The 23,510-nt window shown below is 45.1% G+C and overlaps 1 protein-coding gene across 3 annotated transcripts in view; it reads right to left on the reverse strand.

Moving 5' to 3' along the window:
* Window positions 1-23,510, reverse strand: part of ORMDL2 (ORMDL sphingolipid biosynthesis regulator 2) — a 221,627-nt gene that overhangs the window by 155,556 nt on the left and 42,561 nt on the right. Inside the window, exon 1 of one of the 3 annotated variants that reach the window (XM_069653716.1) lies at window positions 4,659-4,802. The exons of the other annotated variants lie outside the window; for them this stretch is intronic. Within the exon in view, the coding sequence (XP_069509817.1) occupies window positions 4,659-4,660 (2 nt within the window). The 5' untranslated portion in view covers window positions 4,661-4,802. Of the gene's footprint in view, window positions 1-4,658; window positions 4,803-23,510 lie in introns of those variants that run through there. 3 annotated transcript variants of the gene reach the window in all.

Consider the following 23,510-nt stretch of genomic DNA (forward strand, 5'->3'; position numbering starts at 1 on the left):
TTGAAAAGTGAAGGACCATTGCAACCTTGCACCGACAAGCAGGGGCATATGGCACCTACACAATCAAATTGATACTTGCTCCTACCTTTCTGGAGCTTTGTGCAAATTCACATCAGCTTGCTGCCATCTGTTAAGCAGGCTAGCCTGAACGCTTTGCTGCTAACATCTGTTGCTGTGGAGAACTTTTCCTCGACAGACATTGAAAAACCTTTCCTGAAATAAACATTACAGACAATGGCTATATATTCGCTCCTGCTCCCTCCTGCACTGATGCTGTTGATGATATAGAGATAGAGATTAAGCCTACTGCAAGAAAAACTTGGTTCGGAAAGAATAATATGTTAATGATTATGATACCGCATTGCATTTTGATTACATAAGTCCCAATATTCTGGTATCTAGAAACTGTGCATCCTTTGAACTCTCTCGACTGCTACCACTGCTCCCACTATGAGCAGCCCAGTACATGTGCTCTCTTATACTCTCCCCTCACAAGAAGTGAAACATAGAAAAGGGTATGACAATAATACATTGCTGTTGTTTATGAATATGACCCATGCTATTTTGAATAGGTCCAATTGTTGGGTCTGTTCCCATTTACCCCAGCAAGGGAAAAGAGGAATGGGTTGGTATGTGCATCCTTTGCCACTTAATACCGCCTGTTATGCATCATTAAGAGCGTTATTTTTTGGAAAATTGAATGATAGTGTCACTGGTCAGTTTGATGGAACAAATACAAATGAATTTGAGAGGTTGGTGTTAGAACCGTTAGGTTTTCCGTTTTTACAAGCAGAAGCAAAATAAACACGGTAACAACAAGTCCAGTAAATAAGACTCTAGGCCTTACAAATCCCTAATCACTTTTAAAATGACTCCGGTAGGAAATAACGATGATGTGCCTCCCTCTTATACTATTAATCAAAATCCACATTCTGTCCCATTCTGCTTACGGAAAAAGGGTTCCCACCAGGTGGGAACATTCACTAGATGCATGAACATTGCTGTGCTTGAACAGGAAGAGAAACCCTTATATAAAGGAGGTTCTGTCTATTTTATATGTGGAGATCAGGCCTACCCATGGTTACCTAGAACTTGGGAAGGGACCAGTTATTTAGGTATACTTCTGCCTGGTGTATTTCTTTCCAAAACCTCAGAGATAGCAAAACTATCTAGATCTCGGCCACGTCAAGATGATACTGCAGGACAAATTGCAGGGGATATAGCAAAATCAGTTATACCATTCTGGGGGCAGGCAATAAATTCATGGAATATAAGAAAACTGTCCAGGGTGTTAGACAAAACGATAAATACAACAGATATACTTAATAATCTGACATTGGAAGAAAAAGCAATCAGATTGATTGCACTTCAAAATAGAATAGTTCTTGATATAATTTTGGCCGATCGTGGAGGAGTATGCAAATTGGTGGGGTCCGTGTGCTGTGTATTCGTAAGTGACTCGTCCACCATGATATTTGAAGCAATTAAAAAATTGCATGTCCTAAATTCTGAACTGCATGTTCCCACTGGAGGTTAATCTGAATATAGGTTAATGGTTTTGGGAACTGCTACAATCATGGGGATGGAAATTAATTGCGATTCTGGATATGATATTTGGAATCCTCATGTTCTGCTGTTGTTGCATACAATGTCTGCCAATCCTCTGCTCCAAAATTACAAATGAGTGTGTACATGCGATCAAAATGAAACAACCTTGCATGCTAAGTGAAGGTGCACAACACGAAAATGAAAAAATTAAAGAATTTATGGCAATTAATATTTCTGATGACGATTACAGCAGTATGGGTAGTTGGGAATGGGACACGTGGTCTGATGAAGACGAGATGTATGGATGATGCTCTTGGCTTACGGCCAAAAGGAGGGTTTGTTAGACCAGAAACGTAACCCTATAGTCGAATATAATATGTTGGCTTGAAACCAATCGAATCATGTGACAAACATCGCGATCAGAGGCGCATCCATTTTGTGAAATGCAGGCCGTTTGCTTTTTTCCTTTCTGTCAAAACGCTTTGCAAAATGTATTCTATGCTTTAGACGCACATTGTGCGAGGCCACGGCTTGAACGCTGAAACACTAACACAGACAAGAATGTCAAACTGTGCAGAAATACGTTGTTTTTCTCTCTCACTAAATCCTTGAAGAAGAGCAGAAGTCGCATCTAATCAGTAGTCCAGATGCCGGGTTGTCTTGCAAACGCTGTAGTCAAAGGCAGTTAAAACATGAATTATATTCTTTTAGCAGTGCTCCTTTGCGGAGAATGGTATTTTCTGCTTCAGAACTATCTGACCTTTAGCTCATGACCAAAGTCATACTGATAACGTAATAAGGAATGTTTTCCCTGCTGAGAACACAATATCCTTGCTGAGCCAGACGCTCCATGGTCCCCATAACAGAAAGTTGACTCTGCTGCCTTTGCTAGAATAACTATGTTTAGGCTGAATGAAGACTTGTCATAGCGTGTCATAATTGTCAGTCACTGAACCCTAGCCAGTACGACATGTTGTGGGCGGATCAAATTGCCTTCGTAAAGATTATGTATAATGTACATATATCACTGCTCGAGCGCTGTTCGCTCTCTCGCATCTCACGAGGTCTGGGAACACACGTCGTGAGGCGTTGAGACCCAGTCGGCTGACTGAGAATACTTTGAAATAAACCAAACTTGTTTGGAAAACGAACCTCGTGTCTGATGTGTAACTTGAGTATATGGTTATTGTGCCTTTGTTTCCATATGCCATCTATGGCCTAGTCCAAGTGCAATTTGGGTGCGAGTCCCAGAATCACCTTTCCAGCTTTTGCAACAAACTCCTTAAAGTGTCTGAGCTCCTGTGGCTTCCATGGCTTACACGAGTGCTGGCTCTGTTGAGGCAGCTGGGCTCACTCGCAGTATCCTGGTAACTTTCAGAAACTTCCTTCCCCGTGCAGCAGCTCTGCACATTTCTTCGGCTCAGGGATGGTGTGCTTTCCCGGTACCCTGGTCTCTGGGTTGTCTGGGGACTTGGTGCGCTTCTGCACAGCGCGGTCCTCCTGTCCTGAACCAGCCCTGGACTCTCTCCTTCTGCATGGCGTCCCAGTCAGCGCCCGCCTGCACATTGGCCTTCTTTCGGCTCTCGGGGTGCCTCCCTGGTGGGCATGACAAACTGTCAAGTCCTTCGTTGGTTTTTATCTTACTTCTGCCAATCACCGTTTGTGAACCACTAGACTGGTGAAATTGGTTCCAATACGTACTCTTTATTGCTCTGCATTCCTTCCTCATCTCAGTACTAGTTGATTATTGCGATGGTAACTCACTAGTACTCCTGGTCTCGGGACCCCCTATTGGAGTTGCCTTAGTAAAGTAGTAAAGTGGATAGGGTGTGAAGAGAAAGGAGGAGAGGAAGGAAAGGTGAGGTAATTCTGGAAAGGGGCACCAGGGTCATGTGCTGGGTGGGAATACCACGTTCTCCCGTTGTGATAGTCAATGGTCCCATATGGGGTTTTCCTCCCCATGAGATCCTCCCACTGAGTACCACCACAGGGGACTGTCAGGTAGTAGCCTCACCCCCCTGGCCTCATGGAAAGGGGCTCCCCCTATGGATGCAGTGACGACACCTTGGGATTTGTCAAAGTATGTTACAGCAATACTCCTTTCTTTCTTTCTTCCTGTAAGAATTGATACTATCAAGACAAGGAAGACTAAAATAGACATACAGTCTGATCTCAAGTGTACTATGAAGAAGATGATTAATGAGTTATACAAACTACTCCTTTGCCAAGTACAGAAGATACTGGGGAGAGGTGGCCCTGAGGAGGTATGAAGAACCTAATGGACACACTCCGCAGTGAAGGACGCAGCTGTATGACAAAAATGGAGAAAGGACTCAATGAGCGGTGAAGCAGGCGTGATGCCTGGCAGACGCGTGATATTCGAACGTGGAAGCAAGAAGCTATGCCCAAGAAGCAAACCTCCAGGCGGGAGGATGCCGATGGCAGGGTGCAGGAGTCCTTCATTTTAATTTTAATTTTTTTGCATTTATTTACATTGCACAAAACTCCGAGTTATCTAGGTGCTAGTTACAGAAGTGCATGTACAATAATATGCCGAGGTATACATACTGGGGGCTCTCCTCTTGTTGCGGAGAGCTACATCAGACATGCATAAGACATAGTAGGTGTAATACTACATACAGGGGCTCTCCTCTTGTTGCAGGGAGCTACATCAGGCATGGATAAGGACATAGTAGGTGTAATGATACATACTGGGGGCTCTCCTCATGTTGTGGGGAGCTACACCAGACATGCATAGGACATAGGTGTAAATAATAAATATTGAGGCTCTCCTCTTTGCGGGGAGCTACATCAGACATGCATAGGACATAGTAGGCAAGGTAGGAAAGACTCATAAGCTGCTCTCTGAATGTCAAAGATACATTAGACTAACATGAGAGACAATGGGTGTATCGGCGGAAGGGTAGAAAGAGGCTAGCAGGGAGCGAGGTCCGATCGCATGCCAAAGATCGGAATGGAGCAGGATGTACCAAAGCTGTGCGAGGTGGCATGCTTCAATAACGCAGAAGAGAACAACTTATATGATGGTTTAGGTAGCTTATTTTGCAGTGGTAGCAGGGTTTGTAGAAAAGTGGAGGCAACATACTGACATTCCGTTGATTCCGGTGAGTGTACAGAGTAAGAGTCTTGAAGGTGAGGATGGCCGCAGAGTTCAAAGATAGTAGGTGAGGAGATTTCTGTACGATGCAGAAGTGCATATTGAGTCGAGTACAGTGAGCATCGCTTGGGTCGTTGTTGCCTGGCCGAGTGAGACACAAGAAAAGTAAGCGTTGGGGTTAAGCAGAAGTCTTTGCCCAATCAGTGTTTCACTACGGAGGGCGGGTCATACAGCCACACAGCATGGATCTAAGCTAGTGGTACGTCCTGGTGAACTTTCAGTAGGATGGGAGGATAATTAAGGCGGATGACTAAAATGCTGATTGCGGGATCTTCGGTGAACAGCTGCTGTTAGTGGGATAGGTAGTGCCGTAGAGATGCGGTGATTGGAGACATACAAAGGGTGTGAATGGGTACAAGAATTGTGCCGGGCGGAGGATAGCGGCAAAAGAAACATTTAGCACAATTGTGGGTGAGTGATATTCAGATACTATCACTCTTACCTTAGAACAAGTCCGAGGCAATGTACAGCCGGTGCAGTTGCTAGGTAGCCAGGGGTAGCGGGGAAAGACAGGGCCCTTAAACTCAGCCCTTCGGCCTGGGCCCGGCACGCCTTCACATGCTGACACAGAGCAGGCCTGACTGGAAGCTGACCCGCTGTGGCGTGACCTCTGGAGGTGGCCCGAGTGGTCTGTTAACTGTGCCAACACCACCTGGCTGCAGACCCCGCGGAGCAGCACAGCAGTAGGGAGCAGGAAGAGAAGCAACAAGAGCATTCAGCTGGAAAGCCGCAGACCCTGCAGAGCAGCACAGCAGTAGGGAGCAGAAAGAAAAACAAGGAGAGCCTTCAGCCGGAAAGCAGCAACTCAACACGCCAGGAGGAACCAGTGACATGTCCCCACCAAAGAGGCAATGAGAATCAAGAAATATCTGGTAAGAGATTGGGGAAGGGTGCAGAATGTAAGAAGGTATCACGAGTAATCTCCCTCGTCTCAGTTATTGCACCAAGAGCAACAAATGGGAAGAAAGCCTCTGGAGTAACCTCCCTCATCTCCGTATTTGTGCCAGAAGTACTGAATGGGGAAAAAAGACTTCTGGAGTAATCTCCCTCATCTCAGTAATTGTGTCAAAAGTATTGAATGCAAAGAAAGCCTCTGGAGTAATCTCCCTTGTCTCCAGAGTTGTGATAAAAGTACCAAGTATGGAGATTTCATAACAAGTGATCCTCCTCGTCTTAATTGTTGTGTCACAGAGACCAAAAGAGAAGTATCTATCAGGAGTAGTCTTTCTCCAAACTCTATCCTCAAGAGGGGCACCAAGACTAGAGAGTGCCAACAAGAACAGTCTCCTGTGAGAGAGTTGTAGAATAAACAAAGGACACTATGGGAACCGTTCCCCTTGTTCTCATCGACAAGAGGGGAGTAAAGAAAGTCAAGGAATGACTGTGTATTGGAAACAAAGGGAGTGTATAATATTTAAGTTAGCCCTGAGAGGAGCCTGGGAAGAATTGCAAAGGTTGGTAAAAACTGTTGCAGGAAATTATCTAAAGATAGCCAACGGCTGAACCAACTGAATCGGGAGAAGGGTGTAATTCGCCTGGTTTTCCACATAATTGTTGAATCAGAAACGGAGGCTGACCAATTTGACCAGGAGTAGATATCAGTTGCTGAACTGTTGGACCAGGAGAAGGGAGACATTCTCCTGGTATTGTCTACAAGTACAGAAGTCGAACTGTTATCTAATACTAATAGAAATACACCCAGAGGGCTGATGAGGAGGAGGGAGTCATTTGCCTGGAACTATTTATGTTAATGTCTTTTGTTAGTGGTAGGGCTAGAGTAGGCTAGTTTGGACAGAGGACGGACACTGAGTTTGACAACCACCATGACGACAAGCATCCAAGTTATTCTTTAGCTGGGTTGGGAAAACCCTTTAGTGATAGTGAAAGACAGGACTTTTTCATTATTATTTAATAAAGACTATAGTGAAAATGCCATTTCTTTGTCAGACTAATGGAATCTGGCCCGACTGATGAAAAATCAGGGTACCCTTCAGTTTAGTAAACTTACTCCTAGAGCAGGGTGGTCCAACTCCAGGCCTTGAAGGCCGGATCCATATTGGATTTTCAAGATACCCCTCAATATTCATGAGATAAATTTGCATATACGGATTCTAAATGTATGCAAACATTTGCTCATGAATATTAATTAGGGATATCCTGAAAACCTGACACGTTTCCGGCCCTCTAGGACTTGAGTTGGACAACCCTGTCCTTAAGACTCAAATCCAACAGTTGCTACAACATGATGTATGCAGCATACACAAATCCAACATGGTGTATCCACCATACAGCACCCTAATACTATACGATCTTTCTCGAAACGGCTTGATTGATCCTCAGACTTACTTAAACTCAGCCGTTGATCCACCCATGAATCATTCCACCGCTGCTAAATATATGGCTCTTTAAGTACATGTCGCGATAGTTACCCTCTACTTTGCTAACTATTGTAATGTTCGGACGTGCGCGCTAAGGTCAGACCATGGTATATTGTGTTTTGTTCAGAAACTGTAGCACATTACCAGCTTGACTAATTTCATTACTTTGTGCCAACCCGCTTATGATTGCGCGCTCATCTGTTCAAGATACACCCATACGTTACTATACCATTGTATATTAATTTGCATTAGCAACTGTATAATATCATATGCCCTTGACATTGTGCCGTCATAACTGCGTGTATGGAAGAGCAACCGATTTGCCTCAGCAACTTTATAATATTATTTGCTTTAGTTTGGCCCCCATTCAATTGTGCGTACCCAATAGCAATCATGTCTCTCTGCTTAACCTGCCCCATACAATTGTGTGTATTCATTAGTAATGGTTCTGCCTTAGCAACTGTATAATACTATTTGCTTAGCCATTGATCCCATTCAACTACTCAATAGCATTTAAACCTCCCCGTTTAACCCGTCTAGATCTCTAGTGGAACTAGCCCACTGTAGCATTGCCATTTACTTTCAATTTTTACTTTACATACTATAGTTTTGTTGTTGAACCAACCCACAGCATTATTCCCTGGACCCGAGCTGTCCACTCCTCCCTAGTCAAGCTAGTTTACTGTTGTACTGCTGCTTACTACTCCCAGCCTATTGTTTCCACTTACTCATTAGACCAATTGCCACTCTTACCTGTCACAGAGTACTTCTGGCTTCGACTGAGGCAGTTGTTATTCAAGTGCAAACAATAGCATTGCACCGCCCCCGCCCCCCATCGTCGAGCATCCAGATATGTTTGATCTGATATTTACTGTCATGTTCCCATTCTGTATCATGCCAGATCACATACCCTGTTCAGGCAATTTTTATATTACGCATGATAAAGGCCTCTCGAGACTAATCTGTCTCCAGCACCACCTCATCCCCTGACCCACACCATTCCTACCCACTACAACTCCATTTGTGCCCATCTAGGATTATGCCAATACCTCAAGCACCATTGACAGACCGAAGTTAGTACCACTTACTTCCACGATAGGCCAGAATCCCCCTTCCAACAACTTGACGGAGCCAACCACCTATCCGATTCAGGGCTGTATCAGACTACATAGATTAAGATCACGTACCCCCACAACATAAAGCCTTCGTTCTCCCTAAACAATCCAAGCCTGTCTCTCGCCCACTTTATATAATGCTTACACTAAGCTTCTCTTCTCGGCTTTGGACGCCATGGGCGTAATCTACACCAACTTTGCAGAGGACACCAAGATCCTCATACCGATCTCAGGGGTTTATGCTCTGCCTAATCGACCTCTACACCCCGTTCCTGCTCCCACCATTTACCTACCACTCAGGCTAAGCTGAATTCTACTCTGCTCATAAGCTGGTAAGTCACAGCCATGTAAGGAATCGGTATTGTCGCTACCGCTCCCCTCCCCCTACACGAACCATAACCTTGCTGCTCCTCCAGCAAGTAACTCATTCCCGCTGCATCCTAGAACTTCTACAGGCGTAATCCACGCGAACACACAATACCGAGTATGACATTCTCGCAACAACACTGACCCGTTAACTGTCCATCACGCAAAGCCAGCACATGTAAGCTACGTACAGGCACCTAAATGAAAACCATACTGGGAACTTCCCATATTACACCTTGCCTTCACCGCTGCTAACCTACCAAATTATCTCAGTCAAAAGTGCTTTTGGATCACAATTTTAAATTGCTACTGCCCTACTGCTGTTGAACTAGCCTGTTCTGATCTGCATTTGCCCGATCTCTTTGGAACTAGCCTATTTTTAATTGCTACTGCCCTACTGCTGTTGAACTAGCCTGTTCTGATCTGCATTTGCCCGATCTCTTTGGAACTAGTCTATTTTTAATTGCTACTGCCCTAGTACTGTTGAACTAGCTTATTTTGTACTGCATTAACCCTATTTTCTGCTGACTACCCTATGTTGAACTAGCATATTTTGAATTGCACCTGTCTTACCTTTACTGAACTAGCCTATCCGTGATTTGTAATGACCATACACATGTTGGATTAGCCTATTTTGAACTGCCCCACTTTAATTGGACTACCTGTATATATGTCACTATGATTACTGAAACTGTCTAGCAAGTTCTGTACTAGCACTAGACACAATATTGTCACTGTACTGCACAAATGTATCTTCCCGTATCCCGCTTCACAGCGACACCACCCACCTCCGGTCACCTCGCCCACCTCGCCTTCTTATTCATCACACTCGCCCTCTGGTCCATCAGCAGCAGGTCCCACACGCTCACAGATCTATCACCACCACTACATCATAGTCACACCACTTTGCGCTCACTACAGTACGCCCATCCCAGCCCTCACACCATCAAGCTCAATGACCAACCCTTCCTCAACCATAGGCTTTGCAGACTCGGAGCTCGCACTAAGCGACATGTCACTCACCGCAGCACCCCACCCATTATAGACATCAGAAACTTCAGACTTAACTCTCGCACCTCAACACTGTCCACACGAACATACACCCCATACCACCAGCTGCCCAACACCCACTCTCAATGCACCGAGCCCAACCCCTCTCATCCTTACATTCACCCACTCACTACAACCCCAGGCCCAAAGCCCAGCACCCACCTACAACGACTACCCGTATCATCCCACACAGAACTGAAATGCACGCTTATCAACGCCAGATCCCTCCCTGCACAAGCATTGGAAATTAATCTCATCACCATCCTTAAACTCGACCTACTAGCCATCTCTGAAACCTGGCTACATGAAGCATAATGCCCCTCCCTCTCGGATACACTATCCTGAGACAGGACCGCAAAACATCATCTAAAGGTGAAGGTGTAGCCCTCATCTTCAAAGACACCATCTCCATTAGACTCTGCAACCAACAGTGGGAAAACAACGCTGATCTCCTCACTGCCAAACTATCCCCCCTTCCAACTGCACCATAAATATCCTAATCACTTACAGGCCACCTGCATCACCATCAGACTACCAAAAACACCTCCTCCAAATCATAGGGAACAACCTAAAATGTTTGAACAAAACCAGCTTACTAGGTGACCTCAACTTAGGCCTACATGACCCCGAGGACAAAGCAGCCACCTCCCTAGCCAAAGAACTCACTAGCATTGTGTTTGAACATAAAATCACGAGCTCCAACCCACTACAAAGGCTGATCCATCGACTGGATCACAGACCACAACTGCTCCTAGTCATCACTAACATCTCAGCCCTCCCATGGACAGATCACCACCTCATCCAATTTGCTATTCCCACCTTCCCCAATCGCAAGATACTCTCATACGCCCCACCCGCCAAAGTCAGAAGCTCGAAAAAACGAACTAAAACCAACCTTGCACCGCTTCTCGATATCCCTGAACTTAAACCTCCATTCAACAAAGACCCTATCTCACTGGCCAACACCTATGCACAGGTGCTCACCCTAGCTATTGAGTCCGTAGCTCCCCTAGAAGAGAAAAAAAAATCAATGCACCCTAATTCTTGGTTCACGGAAGAACTATCTACTCTACGCACCAACAAGCGCCGAGCACTAGCCAAATGGCAATCCTCTCCCAACCAGTCCTCCCTAAATGAATTTAAAGAGATCTCATCCACGTATAAAAAAGCCAAATTCCTAGCCAAATCAGAATCATTCAACCATAGAATCACCAAAGCTAATTCAAAATCGAAGGAAATGTTCATTATCTTCAAAGATCTCAGCACCCGGATGAAATAATCAAAGACAACGCTTGGTGTTCCAGCATTCCGGATGCTCTCATCAACAAAGTTAAAATGCTACAAGAAAACATAACTCAGAGCAAAGCCCTTCCCAATCAGGACACTCCACATCTGCCCAATCCTCTCTCTCAAATACCCCTCTTTGTCTTCAGAGACGTCACAGAAACGGAAGTTACCGACCTTCTCAAACATATGAAACCTTCCACTTGCAAAGGTGACATTTGTCCCCCTAATATCATCAAAGAATGCGCAGACTCACTCACCCCCATCATCACTGCATTCATCAATGCATTCTTCTCCTCTGGTATCGTACCACAAAGCCTAAAAGAAGTCTGGGTTCACCCACTCAAAAAAAAAACACCACCCTAGATCCCACCTGCCCCAACAATTACCGCCCCATCACTACCGTTCCCTTTCTCCTCCAAATTCTGGACAAAGCCGTCCAAATCCAACAATATCTGGAATCCAATGCCATCCTTGGCAGAAGACAATTAGGCTTCCGCAAAGGCCATGGCACAGAAAACGCCCTCTTAGATCTTAAGAAGCAAATCATCAAAATAATGGATAATGGTAAACCTGCTCTCTTGCTCCTCCTCGATCTCTCTGCAGAGTTTGATCTCAACCACAAAATCCTCACCTCCCACTTGTCCAACGCAGCCCACTTCTCTGACAAAGCCACCTCCTGGATAACCTCCTTCCTAGAAGGAAGGGCTATGAAGGTCTACTCTGACCAGGCCCACGCCGCCCTACAACCATCAACTGTGGAGTCCCCCCCCCCCCTAAGGATCATGTAATGCACCTACTCTCTACAACCTGTTCACCAAACCTCTCTTTGACTTGTTGGATGCACTAGGCATAGCTTACACGAACTATGCCGACGACACCAAAGTCCTCTTCCCTCTCACTGGAGTATATGACCATGTTGCTAAAGCTCTCCTCCAGATATATGCCACCATCCAAACTTGGATGGCAATCAACGGTCTCTGCTTAAATGGGGATAAAACTGAGATCATCATCCTGGGCCCCAAGGAAACTCTTTCCAAACTCAACACTAAATACACTCATTTCACCATCAGCCACACTAATATACCAGTCTCTACATCAGTAAAGACCCTTGGAGTCTACCTAGACGCCACACTCTCAATGACAAGACAGGTCTGCGCCATCTCCTCCACCTCTGCTCACACCACCAAACTTATAACTGGCATAAAACCCTTTCTAACCTCTCAAAACTGCCTATCCATAGCCAGAGCCACAATAGGAGCCAGACTTGATTACTGCAACGCCCTCCTGGCAGGCACCACCATAAAAAACAAACAGGCTCCAAATAATACAAAACAACGTGCTCTGCGCAGCCCTACACATTCCAAAAAGGGACCACATATCCCAGGTCAGACGCGAAGCCCACTGGCTCTCCATCAAGGAAAGGATCAACTTCAAAATTCTCACCCTCACGCACAAATTCATCAATCTCTCCGCCCCATCCTACCTATCAGAAACCATATCCAAAAACACCTCTGCCCGGCCCACGAGGAGCCACCATGCAAACCAACTCTGCGTACCCTACATAAAAAGAGCCAACACTGGCGGCATTGGCTTCCCTCACATAGGACCCATACTCTGGAATGCCCTCCCCAATGCACTCAGAGCAGAACCCTCCTTGAACGCCTTTCGCAAATCACTCAAAACCACACTCTTCATATAACCTTCACTAGACCCTAGCACCCTAGCCCCCCCCCCCGCCTCGCCTGGCCAATCCTATAGCTGCACTGTATTTACCACAGTCTAGGTACTTTGTAACCCCAAGATTAACTGTAAATGCAAACATATGCTATCTCTATGTACTATGTAACCCTAAAATGAATCTGAAATGTAACTGTTAATGTAACCAGTAAGCCTTCCTTTGTAACCAGCAATGTATATCTGTAACAGCGCCACGATGCCCAAGGGGTGATGTGCACCGCAAAAATACGAATAAATAAATAAATAATGCTCAGGACACGATGATCATTAACAAGATTTTTGCTATAATCCAAAATTGAATGGCATTAAACAGCCTTTGCCTCAACGATGACAAAACAGAAATTCTCATTGTAGGCTCCCGTAGGCTCCCAAAGTAAAATCAATGCCCTCCATTCAGACTATTCAACGATCAATATAGATGGTTCTCTGATTGCAGTATCAAAACAAGTCAAAACCCTATGAGTTTATCTAGATACTAATCTAACAACGACCAGACGTGTAAACGCACTGTCGTCGTCTACATCCTACACCTTTAAATTGATTGCCCTGAGCCGACAGTACCTCACACCCACCAACTGTATCACACTGGCCAGAGCCTTAATACTATCCAATGTGGACTATTGTAATGTACTCCTACTAGGGACCTCCAATTCCAACCAAGGGAAATTACAAATTACAAAAATCATGCAAAATAAAGCACTACGAGCAGCATTAAGAATCAAAAAATCTGACCATTTCTCTACTATCAGGAGGAAACTCACTGGCTACCTATTAAGACAAGAATCATTTTCAAAGCTCGGTATTACCTACAAATGCCTTAAACTCCCACTTATTTAAATAATTCAATAAGTAAAAAAGCATCAAAGAGAATGCTCAGATCCAACCATAAGTCGCTCCTGGATGTCCCCCGCTTCAAAAGTTCCAGAGCAGGAGGCAGCAGCTTCCTAGTCATGGCCCCGAAAATCTGGAACGAGCTCCCACTCAACATTAAAAACGAAGACTCTTTCCTTTGCTTCAAAAAGTCATTAAAAAACCTGGCTTTTTAAGCAATAATAGTTAACCATATACATTCTGAAATATCCACCCAACGTAGGCTTATCCACATGTCTCCACAGGACAGACTGTTACGAGAAACTGTAAATAATGTAAGTGACCATGAAATGCATTAACCTTTGTACCTCGTTTTTTATTGATGCATTTGGAATCGTATTCATTGCATTATAAGAGGACTGTACCAACGCCGTGATACCTCAGGGTTTGGGCGTTTAACAAATGTAACAAATGAAATAAATAAACTGAATCTATGGGTTTTGATCACCTATGTAGTAGCAGTGAGGTTATTATTGAAGTGGGAGAACGGCAGTCAGTTCCTACCGGCCTTATACTGTCCCCTCCAGATTGAACTTATAAACGGCTGGTCTCTAGGTCAGGTCTAGCTTGGAAATATGGCCTGGATGTCATTGCCGGTGTAATAGATCCTGGCTACCGAGGTGACATCAATATTTTCATCAACAAGCATGTGGAACAGGCCTACCAAGTTAAAATAGGAGAACATATTGCTCAAGGGATCTTAGAGAGCGCAGTCTTTCCCGAACCCGTAGAGATCCAGGAGCACAACATTACCAAAAGTGGTAGTAAAGGTTTTGGGGAGGCAGACATAGTAATACCAGAGAATCATAAACCTCCCTCTGAAGAGACAGAACTCATACCCGACTTAGCGTTTGCCCAACATAATAATACATTCTTAGCAGAAGCATTCTTAAAAGTTGTTCGAGGTTAAAGGTCAGGCACAAGGAGCTCCTCTTTTTTTTTTTTTAAAACATGGACTCCTATACAGACGGGAAGTAACCCATGAAGGACCATCAAGAACCCAGTTAGCAGTCCCTTGCAGTCATCGTTGAACAGTCTTACAACTGGCCCTTCTTACATCTGTAACTGAAAAAATCAGGTGGAGAACACCCAATTCATTCTGGTGGTCACACATTGCTCTTATAGGAGCTAAATGCGTTTCTTTCAACCATTAAATGGCAGTCAATCAATTTGTAGAGTCTATAGGTTTCATTTTTTTTTCCAAGATTATAATTCTTCCCAACTATTTGGTAGAAAAGCAATATTGCAGTCAATGCGTTCCAGAATTATGCAAAAACGTGTTTATTCACACGGTTATTGAGGCAAAAAAGAAGCCATCTTACATCTGGACACTTGGGGGTTGCGAAAACTCAGGGATAGGTCATCCAATGATTTTACTGGCCAGGAGTCCATGCGGACGTTAAGAATTGTGTGACCACTTGTGCTCTGTGTCAAAAGACTGTCGCTTCCCAATGGTAGCTCCAGCACAATTACAACCTCTTCCCATTACTAAGGTACCCTTTTCTCAGATCAGAATGGACATAATAGGACCATTAGAGCCCTTTAAGTTGGGAAGTAAATATATCCTGGTCGTACTTGATTATGCCACCTGATAGCTGGCATCCCCTCAAAAACACCTCCCAATAGATCTTAAAACATCTGATCTGCTTTGTATCTAGGGTGGGGTTTCCCCGGGAAATTCTAACAGACCAGGGTAGCACCTTCATGTCCAAACTGATGGCCGAGATAAAGGAGATAATGCAAATCAAGACCTTGCATACCTCCGTGTACCATCCGCAAACTGACGGCTTGGTGGAGGAATTCAAACAGACATTAAAGAATATCCTGAAAAAACAGGTTGAAGCAGATGGGACGAAATTGGGACATCATGATTCTGTGGGTGCTGTTTGCAGTTCGGAAATTCCCACAGGCCTCTTTGGGCTTTTCCCCTTTTGAGCTTCTTTATGGAAGGGAACCAAGGGATTTTTATGTCATGCTATTTAGATGTATTCTTAAGGATGTGCCAGACAGAGTATAGCTTTGTTTTTCTCCTTATTTAATTGAGTTCATTTCAGCCCTTCTAGGTTAACACGTGTTTCGTCTCTCGGGTCTTTCTCAAAACCGGGCATCCTTTCCTTTGATTCCCTGATTCCAATTCTCCTTATGTTCATGCTCCAAATGCATCCTGGTATAATCACTTTCTGCTCAGATCTGCAGTTCCTTCCTCTACATTTTACTAGCGTCGGCTATCGCAGTTAAACCAGAGGGCTGCTTCTAATTGTACAATACATTTTAAATCTTAAAACAACTTTCGGCTTACTTGGTGGAATTCTGCCTTCATGGTACCCACATTCTTAGACCATTTTTAGTGAGTACTGCGTGCATGCAATTTCCTTCCTTAAAATGTCTTATCATGCTGATCATCAAGTTCCCCATAATGCATACATTTCTTTTGGAACCCATGGGGTCTGCAGCACCCAACATCAACTATCAGTTCATATGTTAAAATGCTACTCTGAGACCAGCTCAGTTTTCTATTCACAGCCAATTTTCTGTCTTTACTTCATTGAACCTTGTTTTCATCCTTCTTTTCCACAGTTCAAAGTCCCGGCAGCAGCAGATGATAAAAATCTCATCAAGACTCTTTTTAGTCTGTCACCCAGCGAATAAAACGATTAAATGCCATTTTGTGGTCATAACACACGGTGCAAACTCCAGCAACCCTGAACGAACGATGGCTGACACTGTAGTGGGGAATTCTCACTTGCCCTGTGTGGAGGGTGTTGGGGGAGGTTTCCCTTCAGAATCTGCTGGCAATTTGGATACCTACCTCAATGATGTGCTTCTTTGTATTATAAATGGCACTCACACTTTACAGGGAATGTAGGACTTCCAGAGTAGCTTTACCAACACCCTGACCTGAGAATTAGACAAGAGTCTAGGGAAGTGCCGCTTATGGACTGACAGAGGCTTGCCTAAAAGAAGCCTTCCTGGACCCGATACCTGATACTGAATAGAAGTGATGTCTTATGGTACACCGCTTAAGTACCCATGGGACAGAAAACGCCCTACTGGATTTACAAAACACACATGTTGGAAAGACTAGACAAAGGAAAGACTGGGTTGCTCATCATATTAGATCTCTCTGCGGCATTTGATTTGCTGGACCATCCACTGTTAGAAACACTAGCTGCCTCAGGAAACTGTTGCAGCCAGGCCATAGAATGGATAAGCTCCTTCGTGAGGGATAGATTCCCCCAGAATATACTGGGGCACTGCTTGCTCAGACTCAGCCCCTATCACTTATGGAGTGCATGCAGGGTCTGTACCTCCCTGGCCCTATTCAATATAAACATAAAGCCCCTATGCGAGTTATTAGAGACGAAGGGCCTCCATTTCAGTAATTACGCTGACGACTTTCAATTTATCATGGATCTAAGCGCCGACTATCTTGCGGATACTGCCAAGCTAAATGATATATATACCTACTCATCATCCAGGAATGGATGCTTAGTAACTGGATGGGCCTAAAGAGCGCAAAGACAGAGCTCATGATCTTTAGGACAAACCAAGCTAGAAAAAAGCTAAATCCAATTCATGCCACTTTTCCACTTGTCAATGGTACCATCAAGGTAGTTGACAAGGTAAATACTTGAGGCATCTCTGAACTCAGACAGCCACGTCAACAACATTGCCAAAAATACACACTATCATCTCAGAGTCCTGAGGCAAATAAATTCACTAGTGTCGAGAAAAGAATTGTGAAACCCTAGTCTGAGCTCTAATCTTGTTGCGGCTGGACTATTGTAACGCTTTACCCAGTGGAGCCAGTAAAGGAAATATCCAGAAGTTACAGTTCCTTCAAAATGATGCTGTTCGGATAATACATAAAGTACCTAGAAAAGAACATACTTCCAACTATCGGAAGAGACTTCACTGGGTGCCGGTGGACAGAAGAATTCAGTTGAAAGTATTTTTAACCCATAAATGTATATATGGGTAGGCGCTGGAATATCTAAAACGCACCTTGACACGATACATACCTAACAGGACCCTCAGATCAAGCTCAACACATTCTCTTACCATTCCTCGTGCCAAACTATTTAGAGGAATAGGTAGCGGCAGGTGCATGGAACATCCTACCGACATCTGTACGGACAGAAGAAAAATACAACACATTTCGGAAAAACCTTTCTTTTTGTTTAAATAGTGGCTGTCCATGTTGGTCTTGTCCAGCTTTGTCTATCTGTGCGCCCTGATGCCTGCGGTCTATGGCATGTTTTAAATAAACAAATAATAAATAATAAGTAGCTGTTAGAAAGCGTGGACACAAAGTGGTTACTGGCATGGTGGGGGCCACTTCATACAGTAGATGTCATCTTTGTCCCCAATGTAGGTGTGATTTGTGCAGAAAACTAAAGAGGAAGCCAGGGGAGAGCAGAACTAGGAAAAGACTACACTTCCCAGCATGCTTGGCCCACAAAACTACAGCCCAGGAGAGTCTACTAGAACAATCGGGCACACGGAGCCTGCAAAGGTGCAAGCCGACACCCAGACCAACGCCCAAGCATGCGCGAGCCTCACAAACTTGTTCGTGCTCGTTCTTTCCTCCGAGCGGACGCACTTCAGAGGCACTCCAGCCTATACATCATTCGCAGGGGCCAGAATTTACCTGCAACCTTCTGTTAAGGCCCTGCGAGACAAAAGAGAAGTACTCCCTTGACTTGCTAGAGCGATCGAAGCCTACAATGCATGAATCCATATGGGAGGGACCCGGATTTATTCCGCAGCGACAGTTCAGGGAGATCAAAGGGGATTCACGCATGAGCGATATCCGATGGCCCAAACTCAACCAGGATGCTAACCGCATGTGGCGCAACTCATCCGGCATGCATCAGTACTAATTGAACTTGTGCTTATGAGAGCGCAGATAACGAAACTAACACATACTAATTGTTTCCCTCTTGGCAGGCATTGACACTGCTTCTGGCGCCCTGCGGCTGCAAGGCTCCGACTTCTGAACCATTTCACTCTTTGACACGGACACGAGCACAGAGAAAAAACCAGAGCTAGGCACTACCTTTTAATTTCTGTATTTGAGTTTACTGTAACTGTGCAAAGGAATCATTTGGGAAGCGCAACGTAGCACATTAATGCTGCTATATACTCATGTTAATGCAATGGTTTAAACAGTAGTATTGTTGGTGTGGGCTGGGTGGTAACCGCACCACGTTTGTTTGTGAACCTTTCTGTCAATCAGTGAAGGGGCAAACTCAGTGCCGATTTCCAACTGAGTGCAGTGCCTCAATCTGAACAAGGTGTGGTATACAAGTGTAAAAGAGTGTATGAACAAGACAATAGTGTTATTAGCAATCCAAAGCAGCCAGCCAGAGGCTCACAAGACAAGAGCCCAGGAGCACGTTTTCCCTGCAATTCCCCTACCTATCCCTTGCCTACTTCCTAACCCTCTATCCAGTGTTCCCATCTACCCCAAACCTACCAATCCAAGGACCCGGACCCTCTTTCCCTGTGGGGGTCACAGTGGCCTGTGCTTTGTATAATCCAGGTGCCTAGACCGCCAACGGGAGGTAGGAGTTTGTGCTGCTTCTGCGCAGGAGAAAAAGGAACCTTGACAGTAGCGCAAACCCACGTATTGTACAGCGCCCAAGCAGCACGAACACGCCACTATGGAGGAAACAGCCCGAGCTTTGCATGAGCTAAAAACTGAATTAGCTGCTACCAGGCAGGATTATGCCACATTGGCTACCCGAGTCCAAGTAAGTATGGCCCAAGGGAGTCCACCTCCTGATGGGGGTCCGGTTCTGGTTCGGGTACAGGTAACCACTGAACCACCAATGCTCCTAGCTACTCCAGAAAGGTATGGGGGAGATCCACATAAATACACAGTTTTTATTACACAGTGTCAATTACACTTCCTCACTAAACCCACAATATTTTGCTCTGATCAATCGCACACAGCCTTTGTCATCTCATATCTTACGGGTGACGCCTCGGCTTGGGCTACCCTTTAGTTCAGAAAGATCACAGTCCTATATGATTGGGGGAGTTTCCAAGAGGAATTTGGAAAGATATTTAACCGAGTGCAGCTCCTCTAATCAGGGATTGTGAGTTGCTCACTCTTTGACAAGGTAACAAGGACTTGATCATGTGCATTACCGCTTTCAACCGCCTAGTGTTGGAAGCAGACTGGCCGCATGAAAAGAGGATGGCACTCTAATACCAGGGACTTAGGGAGGAGCTTAAAGACCTCATCGCCCAGATCGATCCGCAACCTGATACCTGCACGCAAATTATTGATTTGACCTTACGCTTGGATAACCGTCAGGGTGAAAGAAGACAAGACAGGAAAAAATGGGAAAGTAAGCCGGGCCCACTAAGATTCGATTACCACAAACCCACAATTGTCACGGGAAGAAGCGAAAAGGTCCTAGAAGCAGAACCCATGCAGATAGGGGCGGTCGGGGACCCATCACCAAGGAAGAAAGAGAAAAACGGCAGCCGGAGAAATTATGCATTTATTGTGGCAAGTCTGGGCACTTTGTGAAAGAGTGCGGAGCAAAGCCAAAAGGCACACCACCACTGGGAAACGCTGTTGCTCGCCAGTGAGAGGGACGGATCTGCCAAGCCAAAACCCCTGTGACGCCCCTAGACATACGCTAGCCAATATAACACATACACTTGAAACCCACATCACTGTGACTGGAATCTTACGCACGCGTCAAGGAGATCATCCAGTTACCCTGATGGTGGACTCTGGAGCTATTGGAAATTTTGTAGACAAACTATATGCTCAGAAATTAGGTTTACGCATGAGCCCCAAGAGGAATCATGATGCGGTATGTTCAGTAGATGAATCACTGTTGAAATCAGGACCTGTGACTCAGCATACTGAAGAGTTGGTGTTGGACGTTCCGGGGCACACGGAATGTATCCAGTTTGACGTCATAGCAGCCCCTCAGTTTGAGCTGATACTTAGTCTCCCGTGGCTCGCTCTTCATAACCCTGTTATCAACTGGACGTGTGGTACAGTACAATTCTCCTCTGGTCATTGTATCAAAGAAAATGGGTGCATAATCCAAGTCTTAGGGGCCACACAAGCAGGAAGCATAGATGGGTTGCCCTCAGAATACAGCGCAGTGAATACCATGATGTTTTCAGCAAGTCAGTAGTGGAAACATTACCCCCCATCCCCACATCGGTCTTTTGGCTGTAGAATTGATTTAGAGCCAGGAGCTACACTACCATGCAGCAGGATGTGTGCACTGACGGAGGCTGAAAACCAGCATCTCAAGGACTACATAGATACTAATCTCCAAAATGGGTTCATCCGACATTCCACCTCTTCAGTTTCTTCACCGTTGTTTTTTGTACCTAAGAAAACCAGAGACCTCCAAACATGTATCGATTACCGCGCCATAAATCGCATCACCATAAAAAATCGTTATCCTCTACCACTCATACCTGTGTTGTTGGACCAAGTCCGTGGAGCCAACGTCTATACCAAGTTGGACCTGAGAGGGGCTTACCATCTGGTGCGGGTGCATGAAGGAGACGAATGGAAGGCTGCCTTTAGGATGAAATTTGGACTGTACGAATATCAAGTCAGGCCATTCGGTCTCTGCAACGCACCCGCCGCCTTTCAACACTTTCTAGACAAGATCTTTCGTGGTTTCCTGGATACCTTCATCGTGGTGTACATCGATGATATCCTGATCAACTCCCAGAATATGGATGAGCACGTATACCACGTGAAATCCGTTCTGCAGCGGTTACGGGAGCACCATCTGTATGCCAAACTGGATAAATGCTCGTTCTATTGCACAACAGTGGAATTCCTCGGATTTATCCTGTCTCCAGAAGGAGTCAAAATGGACATTCATAAAGTCCATGCCATCTTGGATTGGCTAGCCCCAAGAAACATTTGAAGTGCAATCTGTTTTAGGATTTGCGAATTTCTATAGAGGTTTTTTCAAGGGTTCTCCCAGAAAGTGCAAGCCATAACGTGACTCCTTCGGAAAGGAACACCTTGTGTGGAGTGCAGAAGCGGAACATAGTTTCAAACAACTAAAGGAGGCCTTCACTTCGTCACCAGTCCTCTTACACCCGGACCCGATGCAACCTTTCTGGTGGAGACAGACGCCTCCAGTTATGCACTAGGGGCCATTCTCTCCCAACAAGATCAGTCTGGTCAGCTGCATCGAGTGGCATATTATTCCAGGAAACTAAACTCAGCCGTGCAAAACATCATCGCAGACTGTGAATTGCTTGCTATCAAGGCTGCTTTCGCTGAATGAAGACATTATCTTTTAGGAGCACGACACACTGTCACAGTACTGACAGGTCACCGTAATCTCCAGTTTTTAAAGTCAGCACGTGCACTCACTCCACGTCAGCTTCAGTGGGCCATGTATTTCGCGAATTTTGATTTTGTGGTCACGTATCGTCCAGGTATCCGGATCCACCGGTCTCGGCCAACACCGAAGCAGCTCCTATTGTGCCTCCAACAAGGATTATAGGCAGTGTAACTAACACCCTGTTTGAACAAATCAGGAACGGTATGACATCACAGGAACTACTGCATTGGGAAGATCCTAAGAAGGAGTGTTCGGTACTTGATGGCTTGCCGTATCAAGGAGCTACAGTGCATCTACCTACTAATGACCTGCGCACAAAAGCACTTGAATGGTGCCATGATTCACCATTAGCTGGGCACCCAGGGGTGAACAAAACCCAAGACATAATCCAACGACATTACTGGTGGCCAAATCTCCATAAAGAAGTCCAAGAATACATTAAAAACTGTGAAGTGTGCTCGCGTAACAAAACAGACCACCAGAGACCTATGGGTCTTCTTAGACCTTTACCCACTCCAACGTAACCCTGGCACACAATCTCTTTAGATTACGTTGTTGAGTTACCTCCAGATCAAGGATATACCACAATATTAGTAGTCATTGACTTTTTCCAAGCTGGCTCGTTTTGTCCCTAGTAAAGGTATACCGACTGCAAGTGAGTTTGGGGATCTCTTCCTGCAACACAGTTCGCCTGCATGGAATACCACAGCATATTGTTTCTGACCGAGGATCCCAATTTACATCCAGGTTTTGGTGCCTATTCTGTAAGAAGACGGGCATCGCTTTGCAAATGTCCAGTAGCTATCATCCCGAAACTGACGGACAAACAGAGCAACGGAACCAAACTCTCGAACAGTACCTATGTTGTTTCACTCATAGAACCGAAGGAACTTGGGTGGAAACCCTTTGGCTACCAGAACTAGCATATAACAATTCAAAGCACGTCTTCACAGGATACTGCCCTTTTTACATAACATATGGTTACAATCCACATATCTAGCCCACAGTCACTCACATCCCTGATGTGTTAACTCCGTCCAAGCTAGGGTGGAATTGTTAACACAAACTTGGAAATAAGCTCACCAGAATTTGCTGATTGCAAAGAACACCAGCAAGCGGTACACTGATAAAAAACGTTGAGCCTGTCCGGACTATAAAACAGGTGATAAAGTCTGGCTTTCATCCCAACACTTCATAATTACCAGGGTCAAAAAAACTGAAACCACGATTCTTGGGACCATTTCGTATTGTACAAATTGTGTATCCTGTGGTTATGAAACTTCAGCTGCCCCCGCACATGAAAATCCACCTGGCGTTTCACGTGGCTCTCTTAAAACCAGCTGCTCCACAAACACGAATGGAGAGACCACCACCTGTCATTGTGAAAGACTACCCCGAGTATGAAGTCCGAGCTATACTAAACTCATGGGTGAGGGGTGGCCAGCCCCATTATTTGATTGATTGGGTAGGTTTTGGCCCAAAGGATCGATCGTGGGAGCCTGCCAGCAATATACATGCTCCTCGGCTCTTGCGCCTATTCCACCATAATTATCCCACTAAACCAGGTCCTTCAGGGAGGGGATGTACTCTCATAAAGCGTAGGCTTAGAGTGGTTACTGGCATGGTG

Source organism: Ambystoma mexicanum, chromosome 3q, assembly GCF_040938575.1.
Source record: "Ambystoma mexicanum isolate Mex_15411 chromosome 3q, UKY_AmexF1_1, whole genome shotgun sequence".
NCBI classification, from domain to species: domain Eukaryota; kingdom Metazoa; phylum Chordata; class Amphibia; order Caudata; family Ambystomatidae; genus Ambystoma; species Ambystoma mexicanum.